Genomic DNA, 18811 nt, shown 5'->3' with positions numbered 1-18811 from the left:
GGCGTAAGAAGATTTGTGCAAAACAAATAATACGTGCTCTCTCTCTCTCTCTCTCTCCTTTCATTTCGACAATCTTCTTTAATTCCTCAACTTTTTGGCCCACTACTTTCATCAAATCGTTTTAGTCACTTACACTCACTTGGCGTAAGAAGATTTGTGCAAAACAAATAATACGTGCTCTCTCTCTCTCTCTCTCTCTCTCTCTCTAATTGCAATCGCCTTGAAGGCTTGTACCTGTATACAGACTGACGAAGCACTCTAGTTTTATTATGGCCGCATTGCCCTTTGCAGTGAAGCGTGGGACGCAAGACCAGTTGCCAGTGGCCAGGATGTCACTCGTTCAATCTCACGTAGCGGAAATCGAATTTTTGTGGCACAGCGAGTTGTACGTTGAGTGGAGGAGGGAAGCACGTTGCGGCCATGAGTTCGGCCGTCGCGCTACCCCTCCAACACGACCACCACCACCACCGCCGCCACTGCCATCACCACCTTGGCCGCAGGCCCATCTCACTTCAAACCAAATACTTCCATGGCTGCTTTCACTCCAAGAGGCGTCCTCACTTTATCTCATGCAGCAGCAGCGGCGATCCAGCCGCCGCCAATACTCGCCCAGTTGTCATTCTTCCAGTAAGTTTTCATCTCTGTCTAATAATATGCTTTGGATCCTTAAACTGAAAGCTGTAGAGCTGCTTGCTTTTTCGACATCTATCTAAAGTTGTAGCCAAGTCCTTATTCATTCTGTGTGGAGCTGCTTGATTTTGCTACATCAATCGTAGTTGTAGGCAATCTTTATTCATTCTGTGTGTTGCAGGGCCTAGGCAACAATTCAAACGATTACAATGAATTAAAAATGTCTCTTGAAGACAAGGGCCTTCCCGTAACGGTGGCTCAGGTATCACGACCAGACTGGCTTAGAAATGCTCTTGGCTTGCTAGATGGAAATTATTGGAGCGGAAAACTCACCCCCAGACCTGTTTTGGACTGGTACATAGTTACAATGGTATCGTAAAGTATTGTGGCATGCTTGGAAAAGGTTCTCATCTCTTTTTAAGGTTTGCTAACCTCAGCTCCCATGGGTTGTTGCAGGTATTTTGAGCGAATTAAGGTGGCAATTGCTGCAGCAAAAGAGCAAAGAGGTGTCTAAATTGCATGCATGGTTGTGGTGCACAATTCACATACAAAGACTGAATAAACCATTGTCTACAGGTGATACCAAAGTGTCATTGGTTGGCCATTCTGCTGGGGGTTGGCTTGCTCGAGTGTATATGTCAGAATTTGGTGTGGGTGATATTGCCATGCTTTTATCCCTTGGAACTCCGCATCTGTAAGAGCCAGATTCCTGTTTGATTCTCTAAATAGTCCAGAAGCGTGCTGCAAGAAATGTGATCCATGGCTAAGTTTTCTGAAGATGTACAGGCCACCTCCCAAAGGAATACCAGGTGTCATAGATCAAACAAGAGGGCTACTTGATTATGTTAACGAAGTTTGTCCAGGAAATTGCTTTGCACCTGATGTTGATTACATCTGTGTAGCAGGCAGGTATTTTTTTCCAGGTAGTTGCTGCAATGTTGGAGCTTTATCTAGCAAGTGCTTAGCTGATCTTTTTTAACAGGTTCTTGAAAGGTGAGCGCTTTTTCCCTGCAAAAATGCCTGTAGTTGCGACAACAGGATTAGGAACTCTGGTGGCTACAGATAAGGAGCAGGTCAGCTCAGTTTCTGAATCAACAAGCTTGGAGAACAACAGTAAAGACCAGAAGCAAAGCGCTATTACCTTTCAATCTCGTATAGTGGGGCAAGGCTATAAACAGGTGTGTTTTTTCACTCTTTCACCAAGTGCTCTTCAAAGTAAAATTTTCTGTTTGTCTTTTGATGACCACCTTCAGATGATCTATTATGTTCAAACATTCATTCATTGTCAAGAATATCCTCAATAAACACAATTTAGCTTTATCACTTAAGTTGATGAAGTTTGTTGAGCTTCAAGAAGGATTTCTTGATGGCCATTGCACTTGATGAGTAGTACTCTAAAGCTGCTAGGCTGGTATCCAATGCCCCTTATGGCATGCACATAGCAATGTCTTAGAGCCTAGGGGATTTAGTACTCACATCTTTTGAGCCTGTTTGTAGGACCTACATACCTGTATCTCACCTTAAGTAGGAGGGGATGCCATGTGCACATGGGTTTTGTGTGCCATGTGGACATGTTACATGACTTTCATAGCCAATCTTGTACATAGCAGTGTCTTAGAGCCTAGGGATTTGGTGCCGGCAATTTTGTGAGCCTATCGAAGGGCTTGCATGTCGGGACAAGTCCATTTGATTAGGGTTTCCGGTTTGTTATATTAGTTCCGGAACGCTCCTGATTGCAAGGTTGGCATTGTCAAGCCATGGCTCTGATACCATGTGCGGAGAGAGAGAGAGAGAGAGAGAGAGAGAGAGAGAGAGAGAGAGAGTTCTATTATCGTCCTGGGAGGTCAAATATGACATATGGGACCAAATGAACATGTCACGTGGTGTGAGTGGAGTTCATAAGTGACTCTCGATGCTCAAAAATGGCTGAAATGAGCGTCGCAATAGAGAGTCCACATCGTGGTTGGGAGAGGAAGGTATGTAGGGAGAGATCGTGGTTGAATATATGGGGAAAAGAGGACCTAATGTGGTCAAAAGCTGAGCACTCAAGTAGTGTGTGGTACTCACTCTCGCACTTGACGAGGGTATAAGGTGCAAAGTCGATGACACTCCTCGCCAGTGCCCCAACGTCCTGTCTCGCAGCGTAGAGAATGGGAGCTAAGACGAATGGAGGCAATGGTGCGGATCGCACTCAACGGGATGGGCTCAAGGATGTAGGAATGGGTTCGGTTACCTTGTTCCGAGAAGAAGAGAGATTTGTAGTTTGGGGCAACGTGTGTGGTGTAATGGTTGAAGCGAGAACCTCCGGATTTCTCCCAAGCCGTGATACATTGGCGTTGTAAGAAGGCCTCATTAACTTGGGAGTCGATCGACGCATCCTTGACCAAGTGACATGCATCCCATCTTCCAAACCATTTCTTGATATCAAGCATCCACCCCGAACTTAGTATTTTGCTCTTGCATGTCTTTTGAACCATTTGACTTGCTTCATATGCGATTCTAGGAAGTCGATGCAAAGGGCTACGTTGTGTCTTACGCATGTACTCCACAACCCTTTGCATGCCCAAGACCTCAATGGGAAGCAATCCGGACTCAAGAAGTAAGAGCATGTAGGGTGTTTGTGTCTTGACTTGGAGAAAGTTGGTGAGAAAACGCTTTTGGACATTCTCAAACTCTTTCCAAGTAGACTTCCCGATGCTTCCACCCCACACCTCCACTCCATAAAGAAGCACCGATGTCACCAATGTGTCAAAGAGGTACTTTTTGAGAGCCCAACACTTGATCTCTCCTGCATTGCACATGTTCTCAAATGCATAATAGGCCCTCTTTCCGGCTTCCAAGCGACGCATTGCACAATCCTTCCATTTATGATCGGATGGAACCTCAAGGCCAAGGTACTTGAAGTGATCTACCACTTCAAGTTTCTCATTGTTATATACAATGCATGGATTTTCATCATTGAGGGTCTTTACAAGCATGACCTTGGTTTTGGATCCATTCACGATCAGCCCGCTATGTAGGCAAAAGCGTTCCAAAACACTCATAAGCTTTTGTGCATCTTCTAAGGTATGTGCCAAGAGCACTACATCATCGGCATAAAGCAAAAGCATGATCACCGCATTTCCAATCTTAACCTCTTCTATGTCTTCTTGCTGCATAAAGTCAAGAACCATGCATTCCAATTCATCAATGAGTAGCCCAAAGAGGGTTGGGGAAAGTGGGCATCCTTGTTTGACACCAATAGTGCTTGCAAAAAATTCTGAAATTCCATCTCCCATACGTAATCGATATATCACTTTTTGGTAGATGCGAAAGACTGCATGCATAAATTCTCTCGGCACTTGAAGGCTTTGCATACGTCTCCAAAGATTTCCTCGCGGTGCCATGTCAAAAGCTTTCTTGAAATCCACAAAGCAACAATACAACTTTTTTCCTTTCAATCGAGACGCTTCCATAAGAACTCGAAGAGTGACAAGGTGATCAATAGTGCTATGATGCTTTCGAAAACCTGCTTGGCCAAGTGCACGTTTGCCATTCTTTTCAGTCCATTCACTTATCTTCATCTCCATGATACATCCAAATAACTTTGCCATTAAAGAACCAACCATTATAGTGTGATAGTTGTTCACATTGTTTACATCTCCTCCTTTGTGCAAAGGTTTGATCCAATTTGCACTCCAATCATGAGGCATGCCATACTGAAGTTCAAGGTTAAACATATCGCATATCCAATATCGTGTTTTCTTGCTTGTCCATTTAATCATTTCAGCCTTGACACCTTGAAGGTCACCTGCCTTACGAGTAGCAAGTTTCTCAAGCGCGCGGCATACATCTTCAATGGTAAAGAAGGGAGACATAAACGGAAGGAAGCTACAACACTCCATCTTATCAACATTGGGTTGCTCATAGAGATTCTTACAATGCATATACATATCCTCAAGAGTCAAGTCACCAAAGCTCTCAACGCGCTTGCCTTTTATATTTTGCCAAAACTTGCCACATGCATGTGCTTTCTCTTGTACTAAAAGAAGTTTTTTTTCGACTTCCCACCTTCTCCTCTTCTTTTGAACAAGTGCTTTGTATGTGTGTGAACATTCCAAGTAAACTTCCTTGTCTTTGATTACATTCAATCTTAGCATGCGTTTTCGGGCTTGACTACATTCCATGTCAAACCATTTCTTCTTGGTGCTACCCTTCTTAGACCTTTTGCAAGACATGTGTTTCACCGAAAAGCATTCCTTCGCACAAGAGAAAATTACTTCTTTGAAAACTTTCCACTTGCATTCTAATGTTGGGCTCTCTTGATGCTCTATCATGCTTAACATTTGGTCCACCATATCAGCATATATAAGTGCTTGTTTGAAGTCTAGACGTAGGTACAAATGATTCACATCATGATTGGAGGCTACATGCTCGGGCCGTTTACCACACTTGAGGTCAATACATAACAGCCTATGATCCGATTCCGGATTCCATTCACCAAGTGTAAAGCTTTGTATGCATTCTAGAGTGGCTTCCGAGAACAACATATAGTCAATCACGCTAGCACCGTTGTGCTTTCTACATGTAAAGTCATTGGTGCCTTGCCATAGAGATACACCATTTGCAATGAGCATTCCGGTACTATTGCATATATGTAGAAGTGACTTTCCATAGTGATCCACTTCTTTTGCATCATTAGAACTTCGATTATACATGTATGAGTCATCCATTCTTCTTGAGACATGCGGCATGTCTACTTGTTGTGTGTCGTGTTGTAGCATATTTGTGCGAGCATTCATGTCTCCAAAAACAATGACTTCACCTTGATCCTTGTAATGAGCAATGTCTTCCTCTAGTTCAACAAAGGGCTGATCTCTATCCATATTCAAGCAAGCATAAAAGTTGGAGTCATAGTGAGGAATGTAGCAACCGGCCACAAACATGACTTGACCATTTGGTGGGCTGATTTTCAGCCATAAGTAGCGTTTATACTTATCTTCTTTGACAATGGAAACATCTTTCAAACCCTTTTTGGTCATACATGCTACGTCTCCTTGTCCTCTTCGTTGCTTTGCATTTTTGGCCCACATCAAAGAATGCACATCGTATTTGTCAAATCCAAGAATTTGTTGCGCATCATGCTCCCATGTTTCGACAAGAAGTATCACATCGGAGTCATTGGTAAGCTCATCAATGCCAATTCCCGCATTCCATGGATACCCGTTACAATTCCAAAAGCTTATTCGCAAGCGTGAGTTGGTCTCATAGATCATGTGTCCCTATTTGTTGGGTGGACTTGCATCCTCCTTAAGTGGCTTTTCTTCTTGAGGTGATACCTTAACCTTCTTGCTTCTTTCCTCATATGCTTTGCGACGTACATTTTGTTGCATAATAGTGCGATCCTCATATACATTACAACCCGTTCCTTTGAGGTAGATCCAACCATTGTCAAGGATGATCTTTCTCTTTACCTCATCAGCCATGGTACATACAATAGGTCTTTCTCCCGAGCGAGGGACTCCTTGTTTTCCAACTCGATGTGCACCATAAGCCATGATTCCTGACATGCCAAAGTGTGTAGCAAAAAACTCTTCAATAGCAACTGCAAGAGATTGGGGTGTTTCCATGCTTTTCTCCTTGATTCCACGAATGACGATGTTCTTTGAGCGTTTTTGTCGTTCGTGCAATTCTTGAGTGTCCACATTCTCTACATTCTTTGCTTGGACAACGGCTTGTGTGATAGGAGATGTAGAAACCACATTATCCTTACATATATCAGCCCATGATTTGGATGCATTTCTCATCTCACATACATCATGTCGTATTGTATCTATTGTTTCCTCTTTCAATACATGATCACTCTCAACTTTGCTTAAGCGCTCTTTCAATACATTCATGTCAACAAGAGAGCATTTACATTCTTGAACTTCATTCTCAAGATGCATCAAGCGTGTTGTTTGTATTTCAAGAACCTTCTTGAGGTGCTCATTCTCCACCACGAGAACTCTTAAAGTACCATTCTCCATTGCAAGTGAGTGCAACTCTTCACCTTGTTTGTTGACGGTTTCTTGTAACGAGATCAAGTAAGCCATGATCATTGCTTCCGTTGTTGTAGATGATGTGGTTGGATTAGCATCCAAATTCCTTGGAGATTTTGCATCATTCTCCATGGCGAGTGTGGCTTTTCCACCCTTGCGAGTTTTGTCTGACATTGCCTTCAAGTCGGCAACAAAAACGCAAAGTTTTGACAGTTTTTTCAGTTCTGAGATGCTGTTACAGCAAAGCCTTCCATTACACAGAAAAATTCTGTCTTTACATCAATGCGTAGAGGGCTTCGTGCTCTTTGATTGAGGCTATAGATCACCTAAATCGGAGTTCGTATATTAATGTCTTCAAAAGGCCAAAATGACCTATGAGACCAATTCGTTAAAAACTTGTGAATCTGGTACCATCTGATTACAAAAAAGAAATACTAAAATAAATCTAGAAGTGCTGCTAGCTCGAACTGTGTGGGGTATGTGCGATCCTTGATACAATGGGTGCCAAATACAAGAGAAAGATACAATGGGTGATGGATCCATCCTCATCTGTACTCTGGATGTCGAGATAGTATGGCTCGGATCCTCTGTTGTAGTCTCTGTTGATTTTGTGAAGCTTCTCTCCGCAATTGTGGGCGTCTCAATCTCCCTAGTTCCAATGCTCGGTCAATGAGAGTACAGCGGGTGCTCCACGGGTGTGAGTATGAGCTGAGCTTTGCAGTGGTGGTTGCTCCTCTATCTGTCTAGTGTTTGGTGTGAAGAAATCAATAATCCGTCTCTGGGACGAATCACAGACCCATCCCCTGTGAGTTGGAGAAGATGTTCTCTATAGAAAGCCATCTTCGTTCCCAACTCCTGTTGGCTCTATCCATGTCCTCTTGGGTCAGGTCCTTGCGAATGAGTCTAGTAATCTGCACCCGTGTAAGAGACATCGATGGTGCATCAAGGGAGTATAGGAAGGGAGGCAAGCTGTCCACGCTGAAGACGTGTCAAAGCCCTGAAGAAGGGAGCCAACTTGCAGATGTCGGCCGAGGGGCCTAAACCCTAAGAAGAGCAAACAAGCAACAGAAGAAGAAGTCCTACCGACTTATGGGACCCCGTCCGATGGGGCCCAAGTGACATAAAGGATTAAAATAACGTAGGACCCACACACACTTGCACAACAACTGGTGATGTGGCTGCCGTACGGATGCTCCGGATGACACTAGCTGATGACGTGGTAGACCGTATGGATTTCCGTGTTTTGCATTGATTGCTGATGTGGCAGTTGTACGGAATTCCATGATTTACGTTGGCAGCTTTTTGGCATTGCTTTTGGACCAGAAGCTTTTGAGTTTGAAGGCCTTTCATGTAAAACTTGTCACGTGACACATCCAACCCTATGTGTTCGTGGACAAGCTACAGCATGACCAGGGTTCAGTTCAGTCAAGTCAGTCTAGAACAAGAAGTGATCTGGCACTTTTGTGAGTCTGTTCGCAGACCGTGCATGTCCAGACACTTAGATTAGATTCATATCCTCTGGTTGCACACATCATGACCATCAAATTCCAGTCAGATCCCATCAGTAGCATTTTTACAGTGCATTTAGCCTATTTTCCCTATTTTTGACATTTTTCACTTATTATTTTTAAGTGACTTTTGTTGGAAAGTAGGTAGGGTAAATTGAGTAAGTTTGTACATAAGCAAACCTAGACTAGCACTAATTGGCAAAGTCACATGCATCCACTTTGTACTAGTTTGTGCAATCAATAGTAGACCACTCTCACCAACGAGTGGGGCCTTTGGAGGAGGGTTTTACGTCTCTAGTGTTGTATTCTCTTCTCTCTCTATCTCTCAGTCTCATACACTTGCACGCACAGTGTCCATTCACTTTGTTTGTGATCATTGCACTCTCTCATTAAGAACGGAAGGCTCTCCCTGCCATAAGAACAAAAGGAACCTTGAGCACAGCAGTTCGGAGCACTCACGTTGTGGTCGCATGAAGCCAAGTTCGCTTGGGCGTGTCGATTCCTAATCGTGTTTTTGAAGAGTGACAGGAATCCCAGGAAAGAAGGGCTTGTCCAGCCTCCCCTTGTGTCTCTTTTCACTCATTGAGAGCGGACCGTGCACTTAGCGGCTGGCCACTCGACGTGAGGTGGGAAAAAGCAACCTTGGTGTGAGCGCAAGGCCGCCAAGGGGTGCGCCCGCGGAAAAGAGCAGAACTCGGGTGAAGAGAAGATCCTTCTCTAACACAGATTGCAAGCGAAAGAAGAACCGTAAGAACCTCAAGAATTTCAAGACCTCAAGCACCTCAAGAACCCAAGACCCGCAAGAACCCACGTTCCTCGTGAACTTAAGAACCAAAGATCATAGTGGATGGTCATCACTCGAAGCGGAATGGATACTTCGCTTGGAGCGGATGAGCATGAGAGAGGCGAAGAAGAATTTTCCCCACCAGGAGGTTTTTCCGACCCTCCCCCTTCCCCATCTACGCCAAGGATTGCACTAACTCCTATGAAGGAGTTGACGCAGTTGTTTATGGACAAGAAGTTCGAACGCGAAGCAGAAAGAAAGGCCTACGAAGAAGAAATGGTAGACAAAGATCGTGAATACGAAGAAAGCATGGCAGCCATAGAGCGTAAGTACGACTTGGAAGACAAAGAAAGACAAGCCAAATTGGATCGCGAGAACAAAGAAAGTCAAGCCAAATTTGATCACGAGAACAAAGCCATAAAAGAAAAGAGCGACTGTAACAGACTTGGACACTCCAAGTCAAGAATCAATCACCACAGCACCAAATAACCACTTCAAAACCATTCACATATCACAATAGATTTGCACTGGTCCGGCAGACTTCCGTGCCTAGAGATATTGGCCCCAAAGATTGGCGTCCCTTTCGGTATTTCTTTATGTATTAAATCAATGTTAAAGTACAAAGAGCGGTTAGGGTTTCACTCTCAGACTCTGCGTCTAGAGGCCATGAGAAGTGAGGCCCTCACCGCATATAAAAAGGTTACAAGGGATGCCCAAAAGCATAGCCCCAAAAAGATTTCAGTTCAAAAAGCAATCTCCCTCTCTCTCAAGAGAGCAATTAAAATAAAAGCAAGCCAACTCTTTTTCTCTCTCCAATTCCTTGCGTAGAAAAATAAAGTAAGAACTACGTCGCCCTTGCAACTGCTTTTTGCTTCCGCAAATCCCGGAAATCCTACCTGTTGCCACGTGGCATTCCCCGCCTGATTAGGGTTTCCAGTCAGCAGTTAGGGTTAGGGTTAGGGTTTCCAGAAATTAGGGTTTCTGGCAGAAATTAGGGTTTGCAGGAATTTTAGGATTTCTGGCAGAATTTAGGGTTTCTGTTGTCGGTAGCCACGTCATCACTTTGTGACATATCCCCCTCTTGAAAGCATTGTAATCGACCCCGATTACTCCTGCAAAACCGACAAAAGCCATAAACCGTCTTAGCAGACACTGACTGTTAGTACCTACATACTAGGAACACACATCTAGCACATGTACCACATCACAGGACATCACTAGACATCACATGACATTCAACATTCATTCGGATCTTAGAGCATGATTTATCGTCAATGTAGCTACAATCACATCTAGGTCCAATCGGGACCTCATCGACGTCCGATTGACTAACCCCTATTGCAACCATGTCTATTCGAGATCAATCATACCAAAATGCTGCAGTCATTTCGTTTATCAGTTCTTGCACTTAAGAGAAGTCAAGAACAAATCAGTATCATAATCAGGAATTCCATTTCATAAAGTCATCCAACAGAATACTGTTAGCTCTCAGTATCCCTGAAGCTCAGAGAGACATCAGTGACTTTAGTATCAAAATCAAGGCATCTGTTGACAAAGGAGCGGAGTGACTCCCCTCTTGTGCATCCCACTGCACTAGATCTCCGGCCAAGCTGAATTTTGGGTTCCGTTTGGAGTAGACTATGCTAAACCAAAAGCATCGAGGTAAAGTTTCACAATCCGAGGAGTATCTGCTAGGTCCTCCTCCTCCATCCACTTCGCATCAAATGCAGGATAGTTCTTGAACTTAACCAAGAACCGCCTTCGGACTTTACCTTTATTCTTCGTATCCTTATGTGCCAAAATCTGTTCAGGAACAAGGATCTCTTCATTTTCTTCCACTTCGCGGGTTGCTCATCAGGCTCCCCATCATCAAGCACATCACCCTTAAAAGGTTTCAAGAGACTCATATGAAATGCATAGTGAATCCTCCAAGTATCTGGCAGTTTCAATCGGAAGGAGACATCATTATCTTTTCAGTGATCTGGAAAGGTCCGTAGTATCGCATACTAAGCTTTGGAAAAAGCCTCCCCTTTCCCTCTCTTTCGTAGGCGTGCCTTCTCAAAACGTAAGAGCACCCAATCATCCTCTTTAAATTTCAAGTCGTGACGATGGCGATCCGTTGCCTTTTTCTGTCGTTCTTGAGACTTATGCAAAGTCTCGCGAACCTTGGCAAAAGCCGTATCCAAATCGCGCATATATTCATCCGCTTCAAAGATCTTATCTTTCGTGCTTAGGAAGGGTGGAACCTTCGCAGCACCTTCAACAATCTCAAATGGCGCCTTCCCTGTCGAAGAGTGTATCGTGTTATTGTAGGCAAATTCCACCAAAGGTAAGTACTATTCCCATTGAGTCTTCTGATCAGAGAGATAAGACTCCAATAAATCTAGAACCACTGAATTTGCAATCTCAGATTGCCCATCAGTCTTTGGGTGGAACGATGACGAGAACTGCAACCGCGTGTCACTGTTCTCCCAAATTGCCTTCCAAAACAAACTCGTGAATCTGGGGTCTCTGTCGGAGACAATTGTCTCAGGCATGCCATGTAATCTGAAGATCTGGGCCACAAACAGTCTCGCTAAGTGATCCGGCTTGACTGTTTTCTTCACTAGAATAAAATGAGCCTGTTTGCTAAATTTGTAAATAACAGTCCAGATACCATTGTGACCACTCTGTGTTCTCGGGAGATCAAAAATGAAATCCATCGCAATACTTTCCTAGGGGCGGGTGGGTATGGGTAAAGGCTGTAACAATCCCTATGCCTTATGCTTGTAAACTTGACCTTCTGGCATATTAAGCAACTGCGCACAAACTCTTCCACATCCTTTTTGAGTCTTGGCCAATAGAAGTATCTCTCTACCCCCTTCATGGTGGTAGCAATGCCGCGGTGACCCGTAAAAGGTGGACAGTGGCATTCAATCATAACCTTTTCCCTCAACGGCTGTGTAACGCACAACATAGTCTTTCTCATCAAGTAGCCTTCTCGAAAGGAGTATCCAGCTACTGTCTCCCCGTCCCGTATCCGTGTGAAAATATCTGCAAAATCTGTGTCTGTGGCATACTAATCGACCTTATCCTCGAAGCTCCCATGGTGTATCGCGGAAACAGCCAGAACCAACGGCTTCCGAGACAAAGCATCTGCCACCACATTCTTCTGTCCCTGCACATGGACAATTTGGAAGTGAAACTATGACAAGATGTTCGCCCACCGCATCTGCTTTTCCGAAAGCTGCTTCTGTGACAAGAAGTAGCGCAAACTCTGATGGTCTGTGAAGACAGTAAAATCGGCTCCGAGTAGGTAATGCCGCCACTGAGGAAGAGCGTGGATAACTGCCAAAAACTCTCTCTCATATATCTGTACAGTCATCTCCGGCCTAGAGAACAATCGGCTCTCGTAAGCAATGACATGGCCTTCTTGCATCAAGACCGCACCCAAACTACGATCACAAGCATCACAAAATACTTCAAATGACTTCTGCAAGTCCGGCAAAGTCAAAACTGGTCCCGTAGTCAATTTCTCTTTCAATGTCCGAAAGGCAGTCACCTCTGTGGATCAGCACGAGAAAGGGACTCCTTTCTGTGTCAAGACATGCAAAGGGGAAGCAACCTCTACAAACTTTCGTATGAACCACCTGTAGTGCGAACACAGTCCCAAGAAGCTTCTAACTTCATGGACATTCTTCAAATTGGGCCAATCACGGATAGTCTCTATCTTGGCCGGGTCCATTTGCACTCCAGCTACTGAGATAGTGTCCCAAAAAGTGTATGTCTGGTAGGAAAAAATCACTTTTCTTTGCATTAATCATTAACTTGTGATCTCGTAATGCCTGAAAGACCTGAAGTAGATGATCTCTGTGTTCTGCCTCATTCTTGGAGAAAACAATGATGTCGTCAAAGAACGTGTCAACAAATAGTCTGTACTCTCAAAAAATCTTGTCCATCATCTGGTTAAATGTCGCAGGAGCATTGGTTAAGCCAAAAGCATCACCAAAAACTCAAATAACCCAAAAGTAGTCCGAAAGGCTGTCTTGTAGACGTCTCCCGGTGCGATTCGGATTTGATGATATCCACTCTTCAGGTCAATCCTGCTAAACCACGAGGATCCCTGTAACCTGTCGAGTATATCATCGATCCTAGGAATTGGAAATCTGTTCTTGATGGTGATTTTTTTGAGAGCTCTATAATCGATGCACATCCTCCAAGATCCGTCTTTCTTCAAAACCAACACTGGAGAGCAATACGGTGAAGTACTAGGCTGGACAAGACCCTTTTCCAAGAGGTCTTTCACTTGGTTCATAATCTCTTCGTTCTGTGCTCGGCTCACACGGTAAGGTGGCCAGTTCGGTGGTGTGCTTCCAGGTATCAGATCAATGGTATGATCTTCAGGACGAGCAGGTGGTAACTCTCCTGGTAGGCCCTCTGAGAAGCAATCGGCGTGAGAGTGGAGAAAATCTTGGCGTTCTTTATCAAGTTTAGACATATTTGTCCTATCCTTATCGCTCAATTCTTTCATAAAGATTGAGTAAAGAAACAGACTGGATTTCATTAATTTTGAAATGGCCGAAGCCAACACAATAGGGACAGACTCGCCCTTCAGTTTAATATCAAGTACAATTGTTCTGCCCTTTTCTGTAGTCAAAGTCGCTTTTCTCGCCCGATAATCGACCACGGCGTTGTTCTTGTGGTACCAAGGAATCCCTAAGAGAACATCACAACCCTTCAAAGGAATTATGAAGAAGTCCTCATGCCCCAAATACCCCTGACAATGCAACCGAAGTTTGCCAATGACAGGTGTAATGGCTACATCCTTACCGGGTGCCGCTAGAACTGCCTCCGCAAGTGGTCCCATCCGATTGTGAGTAATCTCGAGCCGCGCCGCCAATTCCGGTGAAATGAAGTTGGCCTTGGCTTCTCCATCAAAGAAAATAAGGGCCTCTTGATCTTTCACTTTGCCCCAAGCTCGGCAAAGTTCTGTACTCTCATCCATGGTGTCGGGATCGGTACCCACACAATCTGGAACCAGTCCTGTTTTCATCTTGCCTTTTCGTCCACGTTCCTCAGCTGCTCTCGAACTCTCAGGCCTGTCGTCGTCCTTATCATTCTGTTCTTTCTGTGCCTTTTTAGGGCACTTCGCAGAGATGTGTCCTTGTTACCCGCATCCAAAGCACTTCCCCTCCTTGATGAATCGAGCTCGCTCCTGAGGAGTAAGCTTGGGTCGTGCATCCTTTTTCTGTGGGTTGCTCTTTTTCTTTCTACTTTCATTCCCAGAAGTCTGTTCGGCTCTTTGTGTCATGTTCTCATTTCTAGGGTAGGTCAGATTGCCAGAGTGAATGGCAAAGCCCCGCTGCGCATGACTCATCAACTCCTGAATAGAAGCTGACTTCTGCTCCAAGCAGTGATCTCGGATCTCTGTAGGTAGACCCAAGGTGAACCGCTCAATCTGTTCTCTGAACGAGATCTTCTTGAATGAAGAGGCGGGTAGAAAAGAGCTCGAGAATCTTTCACAATAAGCATTGATTGTATCTTTCTTGGTCATCCGAAGATGGTTCCAAGCAGCTCGTATATCTCGTTCATATTCTTGCGTCAACCAAGAAGAAATAAAAAGCTTCCTAAATTTCAGCCATTTAACTTGCGCAGTCTTGTTTAAAAGAAGCGTGGACCACCAAGTACGAGCATTCCCCTTTAAGTAAGAGGTAGCTCTCCGAATCTTGGAGTGCTTTGGATAGCGTCCTCCCGCGAAAGCGATGCCAAACTGTTGTATAAAAGACAAAGCTTCGAAGCATCTGAGTATCCTGAAAAAGTATCAAACTTGATCGAGTGGCCACCTTTCTTAAACTCTCGGACTTTCTTGCTTTTATCTTCGAGAAAGTCATACTGGTTGGCTTTGTAAAAATTCTTCTTGTTCGCATAAAAGTTTCCATCGTCAGAATCTGAGCTGTCTGTAGACGAGTCCTCAGTAGAACTGTCAGTCTCTGGGCGAGATTTAGCCTTCTTTGCCTTTTTCTTGCCCTTCCGAAGCTTTGTTTCTTGCTTCTCTTTTTACCTTTTCTGTCTTCTTTTCTCGAATCTGAAGAGCTAGAAGGACTGTCAGAAGAAGAAGAAGAAGAACTGGGTACTCCTTCAAATCGAACACGCTTCTTCTATTTCTTTGCCTTGTCAAAAGTCGATTGATGACCCAAATATCCTGGGAAGTTAGTGCTTTTCTTCTGCTTTTTGCCGTGCTTTTTGGATTTCTTTTGCACGTCAAAAAGCTGAGCAATCCGTGCATCAACCACCTCTTGTAATTCCTTCTCTGAGTACTGTTTGTGATCAGAAGGTTTCTTGAGAGCGGGTTTCAGGGGTGGTGTAGTGGTTTTTTGCCACTGCGCATGCACTTCCTGAAAAGAAGTCTTGCTCATATATTTTACCAATTTCGGATCCTTTGCAAAACTGAGCATCATCTTTGTTGCATCGTCGATCAATTGACGACGCTTCATCTCTCTTAGGCGGAGCATCATCTTTGTTGCATCGCCGATCAATTGACGATGCTTCATCTCTCGTTGCTCCGCCTAAGTAGGCCGAGGCCATACTCTCTGTCTGAATCTTTGTTGTGATCCTTGCCCGCATCTCCAGATGTAGAGGGAGTCGACTGATCCTTGCGTGAAGCCATAGGTGCCGCAGAAAAAAAATTGGGGATCGGATTTCCCGTAGAAGAGAAATCGGCTGTGCACTGATACCACTGTAACAGACTTGGACACTCCAAGTCAAGAATCAATCACCACAGCACCAAATAACCACTTCAAAACAATTCACAGATCACAATAGATTTGCACTGGCCCGGCGGACTTCCGTGCCTAGAGATATTGGCCCCAAAGACTGGCGCCCCTTTCGGTATTTCTTTATGTATTAAATCAATGTCAAAGTACAAAGAGCGGTTAGGGTTTCACTCTCAGACTCTGCGTCCAGATGTCCTGAGAAGTGAGGCCCTCACCGCATATAAAAAGGTTACAAGGGATGCCCAAAAGCAGAGCCCCAAAAAGCTTTCAGTTCAAAAAGCAATCTCCCTCTCTCTCAAGAGAGCAATTAAAATAAAAGCAAGTCAACTCTTTTTCTCTCTCCAATTCCTTGCGTAGAAAAATAAAGCAAGAATTGCGTCGCCCTTGTAGCTGCTTTTTGCTTCCGCAAATCTTGGAATTCCGTACCTGCTGCCACATGGCATTCCCCGCCTGATTAGGGTTTCTAGTCAGCAGTTAGGGTTAGGGTTTCCAGAAATTAGGGTTTCTGGCAGAAATTAGGGTTTGCAGGAATTTTAGGATTTCTGGCAGAATTTAGGGTTTCTACTGTCGGTAGCCACGTCATCACTTTGTGACAACGACCAACACATGAAAGAGTTCTTGCGACTCTTTTCTCAAGTGCAGGCACAGATGCAAGAGATTCAGGAGACGGAGACTCTCTCAGTCCCTTCTTCTCCCAAGAATGACATACAAGATTTGCATGATGATTTGAATGATAATGATGAGCATGATGATTTGCATGATCAAGATGTGATTTCTCACAAGCATGATGAGTTGCATGAAGAAGATGTGATTGTTCACAAGAAGGATGATGTGTTAGTTGATACTTTCTCTAGTGAAGCTAACCTCATTGCAGAGACGATCAATCACAAAGACCCGATCTTGGCTCTTGAGCCTAGGTCCAAATAACCCCCTTAGGAAGAACCGATCTTGGCTCTCGAGCCTCGGTCCAAAGAACCCTCATAGGAAGTATTATGTGTTCGCATGATTAGTATGCACGCATTGTTCGAGTGTTTCATTCTTGATCGTTTCTTGTATTTTAGTCAGCGTCTTTATGTGATCCCTTTTCCTAGGCATGAAATATTGTACGTTGAGCACGTTTCACTCATGAATGAGCACGAATGTATGCGGATTTTTCATGAAAAGCTGAAAAGTATGCATTCAAGGAAGTCACATTCCATGTCTCTTCCTTGGCACGACACAATTGTAGAAAGAGCACATGAAAGTATGAGCACCAAGCATGGGCATTTCCGTTGTGAATTGCCGCAGTTGATTGCTTTAGATCAAAAGAGAAAGATTCGATCTCATTGTTTGCGTGTGTGTGGTGAACGGTTTGGCACTCTGTCTCTTTGTTCATCTACATTGCATGCATAGTCTGCTAGGACGACAAGATTTTTTCCACTCACTTTACATGGAATAGGTATGTTCATGGTTTTGTGTTGGAAGTGGTTTTAGGAATTTTCAGCCATGGAGATTCTTGAAGAAGAAAGAAGCACGACTCTCAACGAAGTTGAAGCATCGAAGGAAACTCAGAAGACTTTGTGTTGCTTTCGGCGCGGCCCAAAGAAGAAGGCATTGCAGACCTTTATGAAGTTCAAGTACCGCACGACCCACACATCAGAGTTGGCCGGCGCAGAGTCCCTTCCAGGATTCTGGATGCTATTGGCGATCTCCCTCGACGCCATACAGTTCGGTACCGGTACCTTACTTTGAAAAGGAGGGGATGTCACGTGACACATCCAACCTTATGTGTCCGTGGACAAGCTACAACATGACTAGGGTTCAGTTCAGTTAAGTCAGTCTAGAATAGGAAGGGATCTGGCACTTTTGTGAGTCTGTTCGCAGATCGTGCATGTCCAGACACTTAGATTAGATGCATATCCTCTGGTTGCACACAGCATGACCATCAAATTCCAGTTAGATCCCATCAGTAGCATTTTTACAGTGCATTTAGCCTATTTTCCCTATTTTTGACATTTTTCACTTATTATTTTTAAGTGACTTTTGTTGGAAAGTAGGTAGGGCAAATTGAGTAAGTTTGTATATAAGCAAACCTAGACTAGCATTAATTGGCAGAAGAGGCAGCAGGATCACCAGTGCTCAACAGGCAACTTCTCAGCAAGAACCTCCCTTGGTGGCATTTTCCCTCCAATCAGAAAGACTCCCCTAACCCTAGCGTTTTTCATCAACATCAGCCTGGGCGTTTTCCTCAGCAGATACCCATCGCCAAGAAGACCTTAGCACTAGTGTTTTGCATCACAGAACCTCGCCAGACCATCCCAGTCTGCTAGTGTCTTTCATCCAGGATGGCTTTGCAGCCCTAGCGTTTTCAGAACCCACATCGCCCTCCCTTTGCATGGCGATTTTCAGCAGATAAGCACGAGCAGGTTTTCAACCTTTGAAGCCCTAAAGACCAGAAGTTTTCAGCCCGCAAGGACCAGCCCATATCAGCGTTTTTGGTGCCAAAACATTTCAGTCATCATCGTTTTTGGGACAGCAACGAATGAGCGGCAGAATTCAGCCATTAGCGTTTTTGGACAGCAGATAGAAAGCCTCATTTTCAGCCCTTAGGTCGGTCTCGCCATCCCCGTCGTCGTCATCGATCTAGCCTAGACTTGCATCAGTCACATGCATCCACTTTGTACCAGTTTGTGAAATCAATAGTAGACCACTCTCGTCGACGAGAGTAGGGCCTTCGGAGGAGGGTTTTGCAACGTCTCTGGTGTCGTATTCTCTTCTCTCTCTATCTCTCAGTCTCATACACTTGCATGCACAGTGTCCATTCACTTTGTTTGTGATCATTGCACTCTCTGATTAAGAACCAAAGGCTCTCCCTTCCATAAGAACAAAAGGAACCTTGAGCACAGTTTGGAGCACTCATCTTGAGCAAAGTTCAAACATTCATTCCGCTGCACCTAACAAAACTGCTTTTGAGGCCTAGGGTCTTTAAATATGAGGCCATGGGCTCATTGTCTGGCATGCTTCCTGGAGAAGGTGCAGAGTCTCGAGTACCGGCTTGTACTGTGTTGATGCAATATAAAGAAATATCTAAAGGGGCGCCAAGGTTTAGGGCCAATACTCTCTGGGGTGGAATTCCGC

At 44.4% G+C, this 18811-nt stretch overlaps 1 protein-coding gene across 2 annotated transcripts in view; it reads left to right on the top strand.

Annotated features, from left to right (window-relative positions):
• Nucleotides 1–269: 269 nt before the first annotated feature.
• The window catches only part of LOC147437213 (alpha/beta-Hydrolases superfamily protein), a 50956-nt gene continuing 32414 nt past the window's right edge, over nt 270–18811 (top strand). Inside the window, exons 1-7 of one of the 2 annotated variants that reach the window (XM_086486808.1) lie at nt 270–385; nt 576–627; nt 812–984; nt 1087–1136; nt 1207–1324; nt 1417–1539; nt 1613–1808. In XM_086486808.1, the coding sequence (XP_086342934.1) occupies nt 270–385; nt 576–627; nt 812–984; nt 1087–1136; nt 1207–1324; nt 1417–1539; nt 1613–1808 (828 nt within the window). Of the gene's footprint in view, nt 628–811; nt 985–1086; nt 1137–1206; nt 1325–1416; nt 1540–1612; nt 1809–18811 lie in introns of both variants that reach the window. The other variant, XM_086486807.1, reaches the window with a different exon arrangement.

This window comes from Adiantum capillus-veneris, chromosome 17 (genome assembly GCF_014529385.1).
Source record: "Adiantum capillus-veneris isolate H3 chromosome 17, ASM1452938v2, whole genome shotgun sequence".
NCBI classification, from domain to species: Eukaryota; Viridiplantae; Streptophyta; class Polypodiopsida; order Polypodiales; family Pteridaceae; genus Adiantum; species Adiantum capillus-veneris.
This window is presented reverse-complemented; position numbering and strand designations above follow the sequence as displayed.